General features: G+C 38.5%; 1 protein-coding gene across 1 annotated transcript; it reads right to left on the bottom strand.

Annotated features, from left to right (window-relative positions):
* Nucleotides 1-833: 833 nt before the first annotated feature.
* Nucleotides 834-13,548, bottom strand: LOC139309274 (vomeronasal type-2 receptor 26-like). The gene is made up of 6 exons (XM_070933329.1): nt 13,331-13,548; nt 11,751-12,039; nt 6,257-7,054; nt 4,251-4,463; nt 3,149-3,275; nt 834-1,738 (listed from the first exon to the last, which is right to left on the bottom strand). The coding sequence occupies exons 1-6, from the start codon at nt 13,546-13,548 to the stop codon at nt 834-836; spliced, it is 2,550 nt and encodes an 849-aa protein (XP_070789430.1).
* Between the last annotated feature and the right edge of the window lie 2,419 nt (nt 13,549-15,967).

The following is a 15,967-nucleotide window of genomic DNA, read 5'->3' as shown; positions in this document are numbered from 1 at the left end:
ACTTATTTTTTTGTAAACATTTGTCAACCCCTGCGCCCAAATTGGCATGCTGCTTAAGTAAGAAAAAGTCCAGGGATGCAATAAAGCAAAAAAGATTATAACTGGAGCCACAGCTGTAAATTAAAGATTAGATCAGCTACATTTAGAACCAGTTGTCAACAAAATACATCATTCAAAGGAGAACACAGAGAAGAAAAACAAATTTAAAAAATCAACAGTTAGAGTTAAAAATAAATAAATAACATCAAACCTTTGAAAACTAGTTAATCACATACATGGTTAAAAGAAAATTGGCACATGTATATGACTAACTCTCTCCGAAACATCAGAATAACAAAAGACACCGTACAAAACCTGACCATATTACTACGTGTTTCTGCAGGAACGTCAGCAAAAACAGACTTTCTCCACATTGGTTAAAGGTGCAGATTGTGGCCCAGTCCTTAAATGCTACATTTTTATCCAGGTCCAAGAAGGGATGAGGAAGGCTGAGAATTTATTGAGTGCTAGAAAGATACAGCCATGATAACATAACATATTTATGCCCAATCCGATCTCCCTCCCTTACACCATATCTATGGGACACTTGAATATGGATACTCTCAATTCTTTAGGAATTGTTTTGTAAAACACTTCCACGGCTGTATTTCATCTCCTGGATTATCCACATCTTGCAATTATACCGAAGGATGGAGGACATTATCTCCCAATTGCCCTTTGATTATTTCAGCTCAAAACTGTTGTCCCAGCTCATGTACGGGGCACAGTTTGAAACAATTTCTATGCATGGCCTGCTGGAAAATGTTGAGAGTGGCAATTCCTCTAACTCACATTTATACATTTCTTTTGGTCGTAAGATGCTCCTTTGTATTCATGTCTGGCCTCAGAATGATAATGTAGCACTTGGGGATGAAGATGCAGCCAAGCAGACCAGCACTGGAGGCCAAGATGGAGAAGACCTGCACAGCCACCATGTATTTCCCCTTGGTGCTCAGGTAGGTGGGCAGGAAGGAGACCCAGACATTGCAGAAGACCAGCATGCTGAAGGTGATCAGCTTGGCTTCGTTGAAGGCTCCAGGGAGATTCCTGGCCAGGAAAGCCACTGTGAAGCAAATGGCAGCCAGGAAGCCCATGTAGCTGAGGGTGATGTAGAACATGAAAACAGAGCCTTCATTGCAGTGCAGGATGATCTCCCCAGGCTGGGAGTGAATGTCTGAGTCACAGAATGGGGGAGAAATTCCCAGCCAGATGGAGCAGATCATAATTTGGACACTAGAACAAGAAAGGATGATGGAGTTGGCCAAGCTCTTCCCCAACCATCTCTTCACTCGGTTTCCTGGTTTTGTGGCCAAGAAAGCCAGCACCACTGTGATGGTTTTGGCCAAGAGAGAAGAAACAGCAACTGAGAAGATGATGCTGAAAACTGTTTGTCGGAGAAGGCAAGTGGCTTTCCTTGGTTGACCAATGAAGAGAAAAGGAGACAGGAAGCAAAGCAGGAGGGAAGCCAGGAGGATGTAAGAGAGGTCTCGGTTGTTGGCTTTCACAATGGGAGTTTCCTGATGTTTAATGAATATAATTAAAACAAGTCCTGTGGCTAAGAATAAGAATAGGGCAAAAGAGACCAGAATGATTCCCAGATGTTCTTCATAAGAAAGGAAGGAAATAACTTTGGGGATACATTGGATTCTGTCCTCATTTGGATATTTTTCATCTGGACATTTGGTACATTTTTCTGTATCTGAGTAAATCAAAAAAACAATATTTGTAAAAAAAGTATTCTGTACCTCCTAATTTCCTAAGAGGTACCTTCTTGGTATCTCTTGAAATTAGACAAAATTTGTTACCAGCAGCATTTTCTGAGAAGCATTGCTTAAAATCTCTACAGAAAGAAGTTAAGAAAAATATCATTTTCTAAGAAAAAACAGCTATATTTTTATAGTTTATGAAATTAGACGAGGTCCTGGCACCAATGATTTCTTGTGTAATTTGCAGAACCTACATTATTAGAGGTAGATAATGAATCAGTTAATCTTTCTAGTCACATTTCCTGGATCCTGACATATGGCACTTAATATACTTGACTCTGGATGCCTACCTTTTGAAATTGAATTAGCTAGAAAAAAAAAGTTAGTTCTGCAAATAATCTGGAATCCCAACTAAAAAGCAGAAGAAATATTTATTTTCTTGCAGTAGAGAAGCTTGTCCAATCTCCTATACCCTCCTATCTCTTCTTAGTCCACCTCCCTCAAGGATTTTTCTGCTATTCCTACTTCTAGTAAGAAATTGTGCAATTTGAAGATACCTGTTGTGGAGGTTAATAAATCAATAAACTGTGAACCTCTATCAAGTAGAGTATGAAACTCTACTTGAACAAATGAGCCTCTGAAGCAGCCTACAGCAAATGTTTTAATTTACACAATAAAAACATTATATATATATATATATATATATATATATATATATATATAAACATCACTAAGTTACTATTATAAATTATACTGTCAGCTATCTATCTATATACATATCTATTCTCTCTAAACTATGCTATCTATGAATATTCTTCCTCAGAAGAAATGCCACTTTATACCACAGAATTGCTCTTCTAACGGACTTCCAGACTGCTCACAGTTATCTAAAGGAAGATCCTAGAATACAGTACAATACTAGACAGAAGATCAAACTGAATACCAAACTGAAGAGCAAATGTTTCTATTAAGAATCACCTTTTTTTACTGTTAACTGTGACAGTTAGGGGAGGGCCCTGGAGATTCAAAACATATTAGCTGCCCTCTGATTGGCCCACACATCTGTACATTCCAAAAGCCATTAATAGGCACAGCTATAGAGAAATATTTTTTCTCTAACAATACCAATAGTGCTTAGATTTATATATGACTTCACAATGATTTACAGCCCTCTCTAAGCAGTTTACAGACCCAGTTACAATCTGGGTCCCCATTTCACCAATCTCAGAAGGATGGAAGACTGAGTCAAGCTTCAGCCGTGAGAATCGAACTAGCAGACTGGTGACAAATTTTTTTTAAAAAAACAATTGAGCTTCAATCTATCTTTTAACTTGCACTTTTATGACAGTGTTTCAGATGAATCCACTTCCACAAGGCCTGTCCTTTCCCTTGGTGTCCCTCACCTTCATGAATGGAGATGGTCCCCTCAGGACAAGGAATACAGTCGTAGCAGCAAGCAGGCTCTCCTTCTCGCTTCTGCTTGACAAACCCAGGATGACAATTTTCTACACATTGGGACTGAGGCAGAGACTAAGTAGCAGAAGAAGAAATGCCAAAGAAAATAGATTGGGATGAAGTTTACATGAAAATGGATGAAGAGATTAACATTAGCCAAATAGTTCCTGGGCTTCAATTAGATAAATACGAAATATTTGACTCATTTCAATCAGATTTAGGAGAAATAAATACTGGCAGATTGTTCATTTACTCTCTCCCCTTGGCTTTTGATATCATACATTGAAATAAAGGATTTTTCTCTTTAAAAAGACTGGAGAGATGGAATTGAAAAGATTTCAGCCTTAAGTGACAACCAGTTTGGTTCCTCCTCTTAACCTTGTTAACATGCATTTCTCCAGTCTTCACATAACTGTGATTTTAATGCACAGTCTTATGATCTTGCATTCAATTTTGGAAAAGATTATTATAAAAGATTTATTAATGTTCATATTAGATTTATTAAGTAAAACAAAACTGTAATGAAGAAACAAATGTCAGATCAGTAGATCTGGATAGGCTTCTTCTGGAGTATATAAAACATTGCAAAATCCTTCCCTTTGAAAGGAGTCCTAAACCACCCTCCAATTATGATATGAAGGGGAAAAAATCCTTAAAAATTAGGGCTTTCTTTATTTGTGTGTCTCTTTCCTCAATTCAGCCAAACCTTAATGCAGATGCTGGTTAAAAGGACCTGAGGTTATTAGGAACACAAATGCCAGCACTTGAATATTTTTCACCAGCTGATCTCCATCCTAAAGAATAATCATCCAGCATCCAATATTGGACAAGACTGAATCAGTTTAAAAGAATATTCTTTATCATGGCACCTGAAGGAACCTTTGTGAATAGTACTGAAGTCTCCACAATCCATCTAACAAAATGTTCACTTTTCTCTTCTGTACATTCAACTCCCAGTGAGGGTCATCCACCATGGTGACTAGAGTTAACCCTCCTGAAATGGGTCATAATCTTTAGAAAAAAGAGAAAACACAGCAATATTTGACCCACCTTGTTGAGCAGATTTATCCATGAAAGAGCAATTTTGTTAATAATAATTCTCTGCCTTTCAATACTCCCCAGTTTCCTTTGGATCAAATCCCCCTCAGGCGAAATCACCAAGAACTCGATGTCCATGTCTGCAGCTATTTCTCCATTATGGTCCATGTAAAGATTCCAGTGGGAAAGATTGTAGAAGTCATTCTTCTCCAGAAAGGGATGGAACTAGAATGGAAACATCCAGGAATTTTAAAAGCAAAAAACTTGGTTTGTTATCCCACCTGCTATTTTCACATATAATTTTTTCTTCTACAGTTTTTTTTAATGTGTCCACATGCTTAATTAGGACAACAGGTGTTACCACTAAGTTGATAAGTGAACAAGAAAGGTTCAGCAAAATTTGTCAATGCTATATTGAAAAAATATGTATTGAGAAAATGTAATAAACACATTGGATCAATTATAGGGAACATTCTACAGCAGGTATCAAATAAATTGTACAGCAAAACAAAATATTCTTAAACTCCTTGAAGTTAAAGGTTCATTACCCCAAAGCATCTTTTTTAATAGTGTTGTAACTGGAGAGGGGAAGGATAGAGCCCTCTTCCCAAACTGAAAGATGTTACACAGAAGCTTAAGATCTGTTCACAGTTATATCAGAGTCTGGAGCATGATAAAATAAACACAGCGATGATATTCTGGCTGAATTGAAGGAAAAAAATACCTTCACAAGTGAACCAGAGAAATTCAGTCTCCACTTTACTGATTGGCTGAATGCAGAGACTGAGAATGTTTAACTGGGATTTCTGTAGAGAAGAGGGTTAGGCTATGATAGCTTGGTGACAGTTTAAGAATATAAAATGAAGAAGAATATAAAACAAAGGAATCCCTCAATAGGGAAAGTCCCAGAGGTGAAATCCAGCAGGTTCTGACAGGTTCTGGAGAACTGGTAGCGGAAATTTTGAGCAGTTCAGAGAACCGGTAGCGGAAATTTTGAGCAGTTCGGAGAACCGGCAAATACCACCTCTGGCTGTCCCCAGAGTGGGGTGGGAATGGAGATTTTGCAATATCCTTCCCCCAGGAGTGGGGAGGGAATGGGGATTTTGCAGTATCCTTCCCCCGCCACACCACCAAGCCACGCCCACCAAACCACACCATGCTCACCAAACCACGTCCACAGAACTGGTAGTAAAAAAAATGGATTTCACCACTGGAAAGTCCCCTTTGAATCCTAGAGGAGGAGGATAAACAATAACTTCTATAGGAAAAGAATACTATTGATGAAAAAAAGATTTCAAATAAAGTTTCAACACCTAGTGAGCCAGGAAGGGATCAAGTTATTTAGAAAGAAGCCACCAAAAGTTAGAGTTAGGCTATCTAGGTGCTTGCAAAACTGACAAACTACAAGCAACAAGAAATGTCTGAAAATAATACGATTAGAAAGTTTTTTCACTCTTGTACTAAATGCAACAAATGTAATCCTGTACCACAAAGGATGAACTCTGATCTTGTGAAAGAAATCACAAAGGCTGACATGTTGTAAACAAGAAAGGAAAATTTTGTATCAAGTTCTGAGCTAACTTTTATTCAGAATATTTGAAATGGACCTCTGTCCCAAGCGTGAAACTCTCTATTCTGCAAGGATAAACAGCTGAAAGTTGCCTTCCTCATCCAGCATGATTCATGAGCCACTCACACTGGGGAAAATAGAACCCAGCTGAGACTCAGGCCATCTGTTGTTCTCGGGGTCTCCTTCAAATTTATAAAAGTAAAATTCCACAGTGCTCATCACAAACCCTACATAATGGAATATTGTTAAAGGTGCAATCACCCTTTTACAATTAGATGTGTTTAATATCAAAATATATCTGCTACCAGCTCCCCCCCCCCAGCAACTAGATTGGCCAAATCTATTGGTCTTTTGTAGCACACGGAGGTCAATATGATTCCCCTCTTTCTCTAAAGGATTCCTTCTCCAGAGGAATTTAGTTTGTTGGATCCTTGTTGGGACCCCATACCTGCCATGGCTGCAGCCTTGGAGCCTCCAGTGTCTCTTGGGTCTCCTTCCTTCTCATCCAGGACCTGGACGAATATGCAGCCTTCAAGACGTGGGCCAGAGTCATAAAGATAAGGTAAACAGAGTCACTGTTTTCAACCCACTTCCCGTTCAATTCAATGTCTGTCTCCACCGGAGAATTTTGGGTGCATCTTTTCCGGCCTTTGACAGAAAAAACATGCTTTGGAAAAGAGCACTGAAAATTCTTGTCTTCATATTGGGAGTCTATAAAGGAAAAGGGTTCAAAAGCACCATATTCTGAGCTTAATTTTTGCATAAATTCAAAGCTCCAAATACTATGGATGTATTTGTGATATCCAAGATGACTCACTATACAGTTTCCCAAAGTTGTGGTGATCCATATTTTCTCTCTGATGGGTCCTGACAAAATGTCAAGTGTTAGATGAAAAGTATGAAATGTGTTTGAAACGATAATGTGTTCTGTGAAGTGAACAAAGACATTGACTTGTTTCCACTGAGAAAAGCTGGAATCCCTGAAGGGTGCTGGACGTCCAGTCATTGTGAATTCTTTTGATATAACAACACAAATTCCATTCCTGAGAAGCAAAGGAGGAAAAGTCCTCAGGAAATTCTCTCCCTCCTCTGTGTCTGGAGCAAGGAGGCCAATCAAAGTCCATCTGAAATGGAGGAGCAGTCGGACAATTGCTGAATACTGAAACCCTTCTTTGGGGAGCATCCGGTGGAAAAAAGGGAAATTACTTTTATCACTCAGAGTCTTTGAAGCCATTCTTTGACTAATCTGGAAAAGCAATGGAGAATGCTGTGTTATAATAATCCTGTTATAACTTGGCCTGTTATATAGGTCAAGTCCAAAATATGAGTTTTTAATCAATCCAACTTCATCTTGATAAACATCTTAGAATAGATCGTTGATTAGCCATAGTTTAAAATATTAAATACAGAATATTAAGAAGGCTTCATATAAAAATGGAACATGAGAAGCAAATTAAGCAGAAAAACAACAATCAAAATGCAAATTGCTGAGCACATTGTAAGCCGCCCTGAGTCTCCGGAGAAGGGCGGCATATAAATCAAATTTTTTTTAAAAAAATCATATTTCTCTATCACCGCTATAATTTAATCCAGTTAGACTCACATGTGCAGATGTTAACTGAAGTATATTGTTTCAATAAAGGGTCATATTACGTTTAGTTTTTGAAGATTGCTACATCCTTCTCTGCTTCTACATTTAAGATTCTTTGTGAAGCCATTATTTTTTTACTTTCTTCTCATATTGTGTAAGAGACAGGAAGACCATAATTCCTCATATAATTTGTCAGTTGTCTAAGCCAAGAGGTTTCTAATTGAAATTTTGCCTGTTCTAACAGACGCAATTTTGGGAGTCTGTAATTTCCATAGCTTTCAATTTACACCAAACATTAAAGTTAATTGATGTTGATTAACATGATGTTTGTTAATGTCTGTTAACATCAGACCAACAACCAAGAAGTAAACAATATCCCAACCAAGGAACTGCCAAACAAACTAACAGTCCAAGCAAAAGACCTCCAAGGCCATTCCCACCAGAGCTTACAAGGCAAATCATTAGAAGATAAACTTGAGAGCATACCCCACACTCCTTACTAACACTCATGATCTTGCCTAGTTTGGGTAATAAAAGTTCTGCAAGAAAATAACCAAGCTCAGAAAGCAACAAGAAACCTTCATTCCAACACCCAAGCTACAAATATTCTCCTCTATCAATTTGATCCCATCCCTCTATTGATTCAGCCTAGGTCTGCATTGGCTTTTTTGGCAGCTGCAACATACTGGTGCCTCCTATTTAAGTCATTGTCCAATTGGACACCTAGATTTCTCTCACGGTTGCTACTGCTCAGCCAGGTATCAACTATTCTATAACTGTGCATTTAGTATTTCTTGTCTAGGAATAGGACTTTGCTTTTCTCACCATTGAGAACTGCATTTCATTGGATAGGGCCCAGTGCTCTTAAGTCTGTCAAGATCCTTCTGAGTCTTGAGTCCACCTTCAAAAGTGGAAGTATTCCAAACCTATAAAGCCCTTCATGGCCTAAGCCCAGGATATTTGTCGGACCCCCTGCAGCCAGTGACAATTCCCAATATCCCGGTGAGTTCCCATAGACAAGGCCTCCTCAGGGTGCCGTCGGCCAAACAGTGTCGGCTGGCGACCCCCAGGGGGAGAGCTTTCTCTGTGGGCGCACCCACCCTCTGGAACCAACTTCCTTTGAAGCTCCGGATGGCTCCTGACCTTCGCTCGTTCCGCCGTGATTTGAAGACCTGGTTGTTTCACAGTTTGGACTGACTGGGATTTTTAAATTAACTTTAATTGTTTTAAATTCGATTTTTAAATTTTTACTGCTTTAATGTGGGATTATGCATTTTTATTGTTGTGAGCCGCCCTGATTCCGCGGAGATAGGGCAGCATATGAATTGCAGAAAGAAAGAAAGAAAGAAAGAAAGAAAGAAAGAAAGAAAGAAAGAAAGAAAGAAAGAAAGAAAGAAAGAAAGGGTTAGCAATTTCCCCCGGGTTTGATGAAATTTATCATTTTTAATCCCCTTCTTTATCCTCATCTAGATCTTTTGTGAAAATGTTGAAGAACACTGGGCCTAACACAGAATCTTGGGTTACCACTCTGCATTCTTCCCTCCCTGCATGTAAATGCAGTTCCATTGAGAACTAGACTCAGAGTGTGATTGGATAGTCAAATTCAAAAGCTTGAGGAACCATCTCACTCCAAAGGAATTGGCCAGCCCCATGTCAACTTTTGGAAATTTCACACTCCATCTGTGCCAGCAGAGGAGGCATGCTGCAGTCAGGGAATTCTGGTTGGCTGGGTCCAGGAGAATAATGTCCTCTGCCATTGCTCCTGCCCTTAGGAACATCTTGTTCCCCAGAGTGAGGTCAGTTCCAGCTCTCCTGAGCTTCTGCGAGAGCCTGGAGACCTGACATGGATAGTTGGCTTGTGGCCCCAATGGGGGAGTGTCACATTGGAGGTGGTTGATTGATCAATAGCAGATCCCACCTCCAAGCCTGCTCATCCTACTCCCTCCTCACCCCCATTTTTTAGGTATAGTTGGTAATTTGTATTTTTAGTACTATTACAAATGTGTTTTACTGTAGTTTTTAATATTGTTAGCTGCTCAAAGTCACTTTGCAGTGAGACAGGTGGCAAAGAAATTTAATAAATAAATGAAAAAAAAATAAAGTTTTCAGCAAGGAATTATTTATTTGTTCCCCGACCAACTATCAACTCTACTCAATAGGAACTTAGCATTTATTTTAGACACAATATCTATTTGATCAACAGGTCAGTAATTGATTGGGTATTTTATACACTTTTGTGGGACTCACAACATGGGGGATATATACAGTATATATTTAAAAGTTCATCTTGTAGAAAATTGTCTCTGTGGGCTCTGTTGCTCTTCAAGCTTTTATGATGAATTTGATTCTAAGTACAAGAGGGAAAAAAGAGTTGATATTTTGGCTAATATGCCTGTAATTCTTTTAAATAAAGTGATTAATTAATGATAGTGGTCACTATGAGGCTATAAAATAGACTATCCACAGTAGATAAGATTGAAATTAACAGAATCCAATGAGTTAAGCAGCTCTGCTTTCTCCCTGTTGCTTGTCATCTTCTTGCCACTTTCTCCCATTAATGGATCAATCATTTCCTTGACTTTTTTTTATTGATTTTACATGTTGAAAAAAGCTTTGTTGTTGTTGTTGTGAAGTTTTGTTGCAAGCCTTAGTTTGTTTTGAGCCTTCACTTTCCTCCCTTTGTCTTTGAATGCTCGGGCTATTTGCTGATATGCTGCCTTAAATATGTGCTCCTCTTTCCACTTTTTATACTTGTCCTTTTTGTCTTTCAATTTATCAAAGAGTTTTTTTTTTTTAATGCAGCCATGCTGGTTTCTTTTGAGAGCTGTTATTTTTCTTCTTCATTGCTATTGTGCTAGACTGGGCTTTTATAATCTCACTTTTCAAAATTTCCCAAGCTACTTGGGTTGTTTTCCCTTTGACGGTTGTCATTCATGGAATCCTATCCAACCTCTCTCTAAGTTTATTGAAATTAGCTCTCTTAAAGTCCAAGACTCTAGTTTGACTTTATTCTATTGCTTGTCCTTGCATAATGTTGAATTCCAATATTGCACAATCACTCCCTCCCAAGGTTCCTGTTGCTTGGATTATCTTCTATCATTTCATTGAGTGCAATATGGCTGATCCCCTAGTTCCCTTTTCTACTTTTTGAGAGTCAAAGTTGTCTGCTAGGTTTGTCAGGAACCTGTTTGTCTTCCACTTGGTGCAGAGTTTGTCTCCTGGCTTTTGTCAGGGTAGTTAAAGTCCCCCATTACTATTTTGATGTGCTAACTATATACTTAGTTAACTGACTAGCAAAAAGTTCATCTGTTTTCTCTATTTGGTTGGGTGGCCATATACACCTATGGCAGTGCCATTTCCCCCCTTTTATATTGACCCAAATGCATTTAAGACAGTATTCATCATTCTTCTGTTTTATTTCTGAAGACATTTAGTTATTTTTCATGTATAGTGCAACTCCACCGACTCTTTTATTTGGTCTGTTTCGTTTAAATAATTTAAACCCCTCTAGCTGTGTATTTCAGTTTTGGATTTCATCCCTCCAGGTTTTCATAATGGTAACAATATCATATCTGCCCCCCTTTATTTGAATTTCTAATTCACCCCATTTATTCCTCATACACTCTGTATTAGTGTACAGGCATTTAAGTCCTTTTTAATTGACCCAGTGTTTACTTTCTACATAGCCCGTTTCAGGCCTTAGTTCCCCTACTTCCTTACCACCTGTTTTATTAGCGTACATGGCATACCTCACACTATCAAAAGCTTGATTTACCTTGACAGTAAGGTTGAGATTCTTACCCACACAAACATCTATGTTACAAGCACTGATTAGTTTTAGATTGCTGGGGACAAAAGTGTTCTATATCAATAAACTCTCTATCCCCATTGTTTAGTTTAAACATTTCTCCAGAAAATCTATGAATGTAATGCCAAGTATATTCAGTCCCTTTCTCTGATGGATGCAAATCATCTTTTTTCACAATTATTTTTATGAATATGGCATTTGTTCAGCATTATCATCATTTTTCTAAGATCATGTACAAAATGTGAGCTTTCCATCAGTGCTGCACCTTTCTAGTCTACAGAAGACCCTTTGATTGGACACAGAGCATCTCCTCACCTTCACAAGTATGCAGCAGATGCCCCCAAAGCAACAGAGTTGGTAACATGAAAGAATATGACTATTTTGATACATGCTCCTGTTCTAATGTGTATTCCAGTTTCCAGTTCCTATAATGGACATAGTGAAAAGCAGGTCTTGAGTTCCATAGAGAAGATATGGATGGAACTATCCTGCACCCACTATCACTCCACTCACTTGACTATATAGAGAAACATGCACACAAACCTGTGGGACTTTGTAGGGGCTTACTAATGTTGACATGTGAATGGAAAATTCCCTGTCAGCTGCATCAAAAAGAGCCAAAATGTTGTCCTTCCTTCCACAGCTGTAGTTGGGAACATTGGCTTCTCCAGTAGACAGCATGTCCAGCAAGACTTCTGAAGTGCCAAGTGTATTCAAATAGTTGTCATGGATATTGTAGCCAAGTGTAAGATTGCATAGGAGCTGAATATTCTTGTTGATCTCTTGAATGGTGAAAATAAAGCGTTCTATTCCTTTGGAAGCATAAGGTATACTAGAGTAAAAAATGCTTTGGTTAATACAAGCATAATCAACAGCAGTGATACAATACTTTTTTTCCAATTTCATTCTCTTTATCAACACTTTATCTTTATTTAAGAGCCGAGGTGGCGCAGTGATTAGAGCTCTGTACTGCAGCTACTTCAGCTGACCGCTAGTTCAGCAGATCAGCAGATTAAATCTCACCGGCTCAAGGTTGACTCAGCCTTCCATCCTTCCGAGGTGGGTAAAATGAGGACCCAGATTGTTGGGGGCAATATGCTATTTAGTATACTGTCTTTGGTGTAACCTGCTCAGAGTCCTCGGAGAGTGGGCGGCATAGAAATATGAATAATAATAATAATAATAATAATAATAATAATAATAATAATAATACAAGACTATTGAGTCTGAGATCAATACTAATCAAAAACCAGAGGCAAATGATAGTTACTCATCAATATTTAAAATTTGTAAATGTTGAGGAAATGGGAATTGGTTAAGAATCACAAATACTCTATTATTTATAGGAACCGCAATTTTCATCAGCACTGTACCCAGTCTGCAAAACAATTTTTTTTTTTTATTTGATTTATATGCCGCCCTTCTCCGGAGACTCAGGGCGGCTTACAATGCTTTAAGCAATAGCCTTCATTCTTTTGTATATTTTATACAAAGTCAGCTTATTGCCCCCACAAACTGGGTCCTCATTTCACCTACCTTAGAAAGGATGGAAGGCTGAGTCAACCTTGAGCCTTGGAGAGATTCGAACCAGCAGAAATTGCAGGCAGCTGTGTTAATAACAGGGTGCACTAAACCCTTGTACTATCAAGGCTCTTTCTATGTTCATGTTTTAATTCATGTTTTAAAGTTTAATCATAATAAAAGGAAGGGGATATTTCTTAAGTGACCCCAAAAAGTTGTTCTAAAAACAAGTCATCCTATATTCCTTTAAGGAACAGGCATTGAATATCAATGAGCAGTTATAAAAATATGGAAATAAGCTGATCAAGGTTAACTACAACAATCACGGCTTTAAACAAAAGTCAGTATTCAAGTCATATACTCTAGATTGGACTTGGAGAGGAAAATAACGTGGATTTCTTTCAGGTATTTTTTTCTGCTCCATCTTTGTATTTGTGTCTCTTCCCCTAAATAAGACAAAAGAGGAAACCCACAGAAATCTGATCAATCAACAAAAGTAATCACTTCCTGAAATAGAGGAATAAGCAGAATAAGGAGAAAAGAATAAGAGTGTTAGAACTGCAGATGGAAGGAATACAATTTCATCACACTGAATAACTTACAAGTAAGACCGGCTATAAGGAAGCAGGTTGAAAAACAACATTTTCTGTTTTAGTGTAGCTGCACTGGTGACTATACCGATGAGATGGTCCCCTTGCCTGTAGTAACTCCATGGTCTTTCGCTATCCAGGTGCACCATATTCAGTGGGCACTTCATTCTAAGCTTCCCAGAGACTGGGTGGGACACCAGTAGCATTGAAAGCAGAAGCAGGAGGTCCATAATTTATAGTGCTGAATCAATCATCTGTTTCCAAAGAAGAGTTAGATGATTTCAAAGCACTCTTAGAAAATGTAATGTCGAGTGGAATGAGCTTTATCTGGAAAAGAGGGAAAGGTACATTCAGCAGCACAGCCCCTGCCTGTGTCCTAAATCAGCATGAGGAGAGGCTTATATCTTTTTCTGATGCAAGATCCATTCCATGTTGCTTCAGTCTGACGTTCTATCAAAGGCAGACACTGGAAAAGTTGCAATAGATGTCTCAAAGTCTGGGACTGTGATAATTACTGTGAGTGATAATTTGTCCTCTGCCAGGGCTTCATGTACTGAGGGGCATCTAGAGAAAAGGATTCTTGTAAAATGTTGCAGATACACCCCTGGAGACACTTTTCTACAATGGTTGTTATCCTTCCTGTCAGGACATGTCCAGAAAGTGATGCTGGAGGAAGATGCTTTAATACCTGGGGAATAGACTTCTGTCTGCCATTGTTGGCATATGGTCTCCAGAGATTGTTAGCGCTATCCAGCTATTACCAGGAGCTATGCAGTTTGGTGGGAGTCCAGGTTCTTGACCCTTAACTCTAATGCTCTCTGAAACCTTCTACACCCTTGAAACCTGCCTAACGTTAAGAGGAGGTCTTCTTTGTGATTTTCTTTTCTATGACGTCTCCAGATATGAATCCAAATTTGGAACTCTCTTGTTAACCTTCAATATTCATGGAAGACACTGAAATCCTTTATATTTTGAAGTTTCATAGTTTATTAAATAAAGAGTGGGTGTGAAGTCTGTAGCTGAGCTGGTGGTGGTGCTCACAGGGTTGAGTATGGTGTGACCTGATTTCTTGCCAGACCCACCGAGAAACTGGTTTAGAGATACATAGTGGCCCTTTTGCTGCTTTTATGAATGTACTTAGTGGGATGGGCCCCATCTGAGATTCCCATCTCTCAGGCTATGTGTGACACCCCCTCCCCCAACACACACATACCCAAGTGCTTTGAGGTGCAGTTGGGAGACCTGTGTTCCTGGTTTCTCTTGGTGTTTTATTGTTGAGGTTACGTTTCTTACCTGGAGAACAGATGGAAATGAACTGTCATTTGATATGTACAGCTTGGCTTTGAATGAAGAATTGGGGGTTTGAGTGAAAGGGGAGAGCTGAGGGGTCCATCCTGAAGTGAGGAAGAGAGAAAGTGAGAAAGTTTTCCCACTGTTTGGCCTTCAACTTCTACTCTCAGGGTTTGGGCCTTCTGAGATGGGAGGATTTCCCCTTTTCGGTCAGATATGTTCCTTTGCCAATATATTGTTTTTCCCCACGGGAGAGGAGGAAGGGTGGCTGTTGTCATTTGTGGTTTGTTGAGGTCTCTCAGGAGACTGGAGTTAGACCTGCTTCTTGTCTGCTTCTTGTATGAGAATTTTCCCTGATTTAGTGAAGTCTGTTGTGTGAATGTCACCCTTGCAAGAAGAAAAAAGTCCATAGTTATTTCAGTTACAAACTATTGTTTATCTTGTCTTGATTAAATGAATGTACTTCAGGGTTCCAATGACACATCAGCCAATAGGTTTTGACTTCAGAAAACAAACCATAGTGAAAAGTTACAAATGATATCCAGAATTACCTCACAATTCTGGTTTTATAAGGGTTCTGAACATTTTGCTCTTTCTACCTGCTTCAATTTGGGAAACAGCTTAATAGTAGGATGAGGAGCACTGAGGACAAAGATGAGAGAAATTACATTGATAAAGGTTCTCAGACCAATTTGAGTAAAACAGATTTCCAGATATTACATCATGGACTCTTTTATTGAAAATCTTTGTAGAGTTGGAAATGTGAAAAATGTGATGGGACAGTTTATTATGCTCGGTGCACATGTAAAAAGGGTTTAAAATGTTTTCGAATACAGAGGATGTTAAATATTCAATATTTTCTTTGAGGATTGATGGATGAGCAGTTAGGAAAATACCATGGAACATTGTTTTAATATGTGATTATTGTGGTGAGATTATTCAATGCACAAGGAAACATTCAGAACTACCCAGCAGGGAGGAATGGCTTGTGAAATTGACAGAACTTCCTGAGATTGACAAACTGCCTATTCTAAATAGAGAAAAGGCAACATCTATATGTATTGATAACTGGAAACCCATTATGGATTTTTTTGTGTAACAATGAAGAAAATAAAGTTGTGATTTATGAATTTCATACACAGGAAAGTATAGATAAAAAGAGTCACAATGTAACTTTAGGAAGAGAGAGGTTAAATATAATTTTACTTACAACTGCTGTGAAGACTATTGGAAGGTATTTGTTGATTTTTTTGACAGTTTTGATACTTTTTTGACCATTTAGACTACTTAATATTTCTTAAACATTATTGTTTTTTCCCTACTTACTTTTTTGTAAACATTTGTCAACCCCTGCACCCA

This window comes from Pituophis catenifer, unplaced genomic scaffold, assembly GCF_029215685.1.
Source record: "Pituophis catenifer annectens isolate HBS135680 unplaced genomic scaffold, rPitCat1.0.hap2 SCAF_2, whole genome shotgun sequence".
Lineage (NCBI taxonomy): Eukaryota > Metazoa > Chordata > Lepidosauria > Squamata > Colubridae > Pituophis > Pituophis catenifer.
This window is presented reverse-complemented; position numbering and strand designations above follow the sequence as displayed.

Coding starts and splice junctions, on each gene's coding strand:
- LOC139309274 (XM_070933329.1), bottom strand. CDS start 13,548: ATGGACCTCCTGCTTCTGCTTTCAATGCTACTGGTGTCCCACCCAGTC. Junction 4,464..6,256: donor CAAGGCTGCAGCCATGGCAG/GTATGGGGTCCC, acceptor TTTCCATTCTAG/TTCCATCCCTTTCTGGAGAA. Junction 3,276..4,250: donor GGATAAATCTGCTCAACAAG/GTGGGTCAAATA, acceptor TCTGCTACTTAG/TCTCTGCCTCAGTCCCAATG.